The 5,431-nt window shown below is 56.2% G+C and overlaps 1 protein-coding gene across 1 annotated transcript; it reads left to right on the plus strand.

The window, feature by feature from the left end:
- On the plus strand, positions 1,348-1,905 carry LOC110431129. The gene has a single exon (XM_021449835.1). It carries the CDS (start codon positions 1,348-1,350, stop codon positions 1,903-1,905), a length of 558 nt encoding a protein of 185 aa, XP_021305510.1.

The following is a 5,431-nucleotide window of genomic DNA, read 5'->3' on the forward strand; positions in this document are numbered from 1 at the left end:
ACTTCTTTCATCACCCCTTTCGTAATGTTTTGCTACGTAACCATGCCTTTTGGCCTTAAGAACGCAGGGGCTACATACTAGCGATGTATGCTCCAGGTCTTCGGGGACCTCATAGGCAAAACGGTAGAGGCTTACGTAGACGATATTGTGGTCAAATCTAGGAAGGCAAGCGGCCTTGTGGCTGACCTGGATGAAACATTCTGATGCCTCAGGGCTAAAGGGATCACACTGAACCCCGAAAATGCGTTTTCGGGGTCCCCCGAGGCATGCTCCTTGGGTTTATTGTGTCTGAGCGAGGGATCGAGGCCAACCCTAAAAAGGTCTCGGCCATCGCAACCACGGGTCCAATCTGTAACCTAAAGGGAGTGCAGAGAGTTATGGGATGCCTGGCTTCCCTCAGTCATTTCATCTCGCGCCTCGGAGAGAAAGAGCTACCTCTGTATAGGTTACTTAGAAAATCGGAGCACTTTTCCTGGACCCCCAAGGCCCAGGAAGCCCTTGAAAATCTCAAGGCTTTGCTCACTAACCCTCCCATCTTGGTACCCCCGCCGAGGGGAAACCATTGCTTCTCTATGCCGCAGCCACCGATCAGGTGGCCAGCGCTGCCATCGTGGTCGAAAGAAAGGAAGAAGGGCATGCCCTACCTATCCAAAGACCGTTGTACTTCATCAGTGTGGTACTGTTCGATACAAAGACCCGATACCCCCAAATTCAAAATCTACTCTACGCGGTAGTATTAGCCCGATGCAAACTCCGTCATTACTTTGAGTCTCACCCAGTCTCGGTAGTATCATCTCTCCCCCTGGGAGAGGTGATTCAAAACCGAGAGGCTAATGGTAGAATTGCTAAGTGGGCTAAAGAGCTCATGGGTGACGGGATCACCTATGAGCCTCGGAAAGCTATAAAATCCCAAGTTTTAGCGGATTTCGTAGCTGAGTGGACGGGAACCCAACTCCCTCCACCCTAGATCCAGCACGAGTGTTGGACCTTGTACTTCGATGGATCCTTGATGAAAACTGGGGCCGGCACTGGCCTCGTTTTCATCTCGTCCCTCGGGGTAAGGATGCGATATGCAATCCGACTCCACTTCCCCTCCTCAAACAATGCGGCGGAGTATGAGGCCCTGCTCAACGGTCTCCATATCACGATCGAGCTTGGGATCAAGTGGCTCGACGTCCGAGGTGACTCCAGACTCATCGTTGACCAAGTCATGAAAGAGTCCAGCTGCCACGACCCCAAGATGGATGCGTACTGCAAAGCAGTCCGGCGTCTGGAGGAAAAATTTGACAGCCTCGAGCTTAACCACGTGCTAAGAAAATACAATGAGGCCGCCGATGTGCTCGCCAAATGGCATCCGAGCAGGCCACGGTCCCCCCGGATGTCTTCATCAGCGAACTCTACAAGCCTTCCGTCGACTACAAAGACGACTGGGGCTCGGATCAACCCCCAGGCGGCTCAAGTCTCGACCCTGAAGTCTCCGTGGCTCATGAGCCAGAGGCCATGGACATCGAGTCCGAGCCCCCTGCACTAGACGACTCGCCGGACTGGTGCTATCCCTTGTTGCAATGCCTCGTCGACAGCACACTACCCTCATACCAAGCTGAGGCATGGCGTGTAGCCTGTCGCGCCAAGACTTTCCTACTCCTTGATGGAGAGATGTACAAGCGCAGCCCCTTGGGCATTCTTATGCGCTGCATCACCCGTCAGCAAGGAATCAAGCTCCTTGAGGACATACACTTAGGGGCTTGTGGCCACCACGCCGCGCCTCGGACGCTGGTGGGAAATGCTTTTCGGCAAGGCTTCTACTGGCCTACCGCCGTGGGCGATGCCACGCAGATCGTGCGGACCTGTGAGGGATGCCATTTCTATGCTCGGCAGATTCATCTCCCCGCTCAGGCTCTATAGACGATCCCCATCACCTGGCCTTTTGCTGTCTGGGGCCTCGACCTCGTCGGGCCTCTACAAAAGGCGCCCGGGGGCTTCACCCACTTGCTTGTCGCAATCGACTAGTTCTCCAAGTGGATTGAGGTCCGACCCATCACACAGATCAAGGCCGAACAAGCAGTGCTGTTTTTCACGGACATCATCCATCGATTTGGAGTACCCAACTCCATAATCACTAACAACGGCACGTAGTTCACTGGGTGAAAATTCCCGGAGTTCTGCGACAGGCACCACATACGTGTGGACTGGCAGCAGTCGCTCACCCAAAGACCAATGGTCAGGTGGAACGTGCCAATGGCATGATCCTCTAGGGTATGAAGCCTAGAAGCTTCAACCGGTTGGATAAGTTCGGAAAAAGGTGGCTCAAGGAGTTGCCAGCCGTGATCTGGAGTCTAAGGACTTCCCGAAGCCGAGCCACAGGCTTCACCCCGTTCTTCATGGTTTATGGGTCGGAAGCTGTCCTTCCCATAGACCTGGAGTACGGGTCTCCAAGGGTACTAGCCTACGACGAAAATAGCTACAAGACATTCCAAGAAGACGCACTGGACCAGCTGGATGAAGCCAGAGATGTGGCCCTCCTACACTTTGCTAGGTACCAGCAGGCCCTCTGAAGTTACCACGCCCGACGAGTCCAAGGCCGAGCCTTTCAAGTCGGCGACTTGGTGCTGAGGCTCAGGCAAAGCTACAAGGGTCGTCACAAGTTCACGCCCCCCTGGGAAGGACCCTTCGTCATCGCCGAGATCCTCCGACCAGGCACATACAAGCTCGCCAATGAAGCAGGGGAGGTCTTCAAGAATGCATGGAACATAGAACAGCTATGTCACTTCTACCCTTAGAATTTTGTAAAGATATCCATTTGTTCATTACCACAAAAGAATAAATAAAAGTTCAAATTATATGGTTGTTTCTTTTTAAGAGTAAGCCTTGGCTCTGCCTCGCAGAATCCGAGCCTCCCTCGGGGGCTACACGGGGGGAACCCCCGTGTGACAACTTCAAATCTTCTTGCCTTTTTTGCGCAAGTTACAGCGCCCCGACCCGAAGTCTTTCTTTCATTTCCTAAAAGAATTTTAAAAACCGCAGACCCATCCCCTATATCTTAAGAAGGCGTGAGCCCGAGGAAAGATCCGTGCCCACAGGCAAGGACAACCTCCACTGACCCCCTAGGATCGGGGGAGGGATTCGGACTTCTAAAAATTACTAAGGAAGAGAAAAGGACTTAGGCTCGGGACGGTCTGACTAACACAGACCCTAAGAGGCTCACCCGACCCCGCGCTGCCGAGGTCGGGTCAGCACAGGGAAAAAGATAACAAAAAGACAAAGGAAATCTTAAAAGGAACAATCATATAAACATTCATATTCAACATCAAAGTTTCATACAAAAAACAAAGCCCACGGGCCTTTGATGTTCACAAAAAGAAAAAAGCTAACTATAAGGGCCCTACTACCCTGATTGCCAAGGTTCCTACGCGCCGAGGGGAGGAAGCTCCACTTCGGCATCAAAAAAGGCAGCCAAGGCGTCTCCTGGGGCGTCCGCGGCATCTCCAAGCTTCTGCAGCTCCTCTTAGGCCTCCACCTCGTCATCATGGAGGACATAGCCCTCACTAACCGCCGGCAAATCGATGCCGACGTAGTGAGAGCTCACCACCGCCAGGGCCTTCTTCACCCCGGCGTGGAGTGCCTCCCTCATCCTCTCCCCGGCCCGGGAGTACAGAGCCTCGATGCGGCTCCGCAGTGATGACCCCGATGCGCCCGCCGATACCCTGAGCCCCTCGCATGCCGAGGCGACCACGGCCCCCAGAGCCGAGCGGTCCGCAACCTCAGCGTCGAGGGACTTCTGCAGGGCGTCGGCGGCAGAGGCTGCCTCAGCCACCTTCTTCTCCAACTCTGTTGAAAAGTTGAATGAGAACACAAAAGTCAAGAAAACGAATCCAAATACTAAAAAACCAAGGTAAAAGACTCGGTTCTTACCCTCGGCTCGCTTCTTCTTCTCCGCCGAGCTCTGATGCCAGTGCACGACCTCACCCCGAGCCACCGAGAGGTCAGCCTGAGCCTGGTTGAGGATGAGGTCCTTCTCGGCGAGCAAAGCCTCTAACGAGCAACCTCGCCCTTATACCTCTCAACGGCGGCGCCCTGTTCTTGGGATTCCAGGGCAAGATCGTTGACCCTCTTCTCTAGGGGGCGACCTTTTCCCTGGCCTCCTGGTCCTCGGCTGCGAGATCGGAGCACTTCCGCCGAAGCTCAGCAGAGACCTCGCATTCCTTCGCGAGTTCCCCCTCGACCGCCTCCCGCGCAGCCTTCTCATCATCGCAAGCCGCCCAGGCGTCCCGCTCCCCACGAAGGAACATCGACTTCTCCAGGGAAGCGGCTTGGAGCGCCTGCGAATTCAAGTGTTATGCGAAGAACTAACCCAAAGACGCAAAACACTGTACTAAAAGGGGGACAAAGACTTTACCTGGGTGAACTTGAACATGTCGCGGCTCACGAGCTCGGACGCTCGGTTGAGCGCCTCGATGCTGGTGCGCCCGCACTCCTCAAGGCCCCGCTAGAGATAGGCCTCTGATGGGTCGTCAAGCACGAACCAAGCCCTCCCCTCTGGGTCATCAGGGTTGGGCCAGACCACCAGACTCTAGCCCCAGGCCATGCTCCCTCCCCCCTCCCTTGCAGGGGCCTCAAGATGGGCCGGACCCTTCCTATGGGACCTCTCAGGAGGCACCACGCTGAGCGCCACCTCGACCTGGCCCTCCTCGGCTTGTCCAGGATAGTCATGGCCCTCTTGGCTAGCATCCCCCGAAGGAGGAATAGCTCCGAGGGCTAGGACCGTCTCGTTTGGCTCTAGGGGCCTCGGCGTCCCCACCTCCTTCGCCGGGGGATTTGGCGTCTTCCCCCGCATCTGCTGCCCCCCTTCTTCATGACGGAGCCCGCCCTCTTTGCGGCTCAGGCGGGGCGGCGACTTGGGTCTCGCAGACCCTGGGGTCGACTGCGGCCCCCTCTTCACGGCCTTCAAGGGTGCCAGCCCCACTGAAGCCAAATTGTGCTTCTGGCGGATGAGGAGATAACACCAGTTAGAAGAAAGAGAAAAACAAAAAAATCAAGAGAAACGTCAAGAAGCCAGTAGATACCTTGCCCGGGGGCAGCACTCTTCTAGGAGCTTGGGGCTCCCTTAGCACCTCCCTCAGCGCCGAGGGTCGTCAGGCGAACCCCCATCTCCCCAGCAATTGGCGCGGGGGCTTCAATGGTGGTCTCGACTCACGGTGCCTCGGCCGAGCCTCCCACCTCCGCCCCGGACGCTAGGCGGGGCTCTGTTGGGCCCGCTGGCACCACTGGCTGTGGGGGCATCTCAAACCCACCACCTGGCGCCCTTTCCCCCTCCTCGGGACCCGAGGGGACAGAACCCTCTCGTGGGGCGCCGTCATCTTCATCGTCTACAATAATGTTGGGGGCGATTCTCTCGCCCCCCAGTGCCTGAGACCCCTTGGGGGCCTCCGAC

The sequence above is a fragment of the Sorghum bicolor genome, chromosome 10, assembly GCF_000003195.3.
Source record: "Sorghum bicolor cultivar BTx623 chromosome 10, Sorghum_bicolor_NCBIv3, whole genome shotgun sequence".
In the NCBI taxonomy this organism is placed as follows: Eukaryota; Viridiplantae; Streptophyta; class Magnoliopsida; order Poales; family Poaceae; genus Sorghum; species Sorghum bicolor.

Excerpts from the sequence above, each read along its gene's own strand:
- LOC110431129 (XM_021449835.1), top strand. The coding sequence starts at position 1,348 with ATGGCATCCGAGCAGGCCACGGTCCCCCCGGATGTCTTCATCAGCGAA.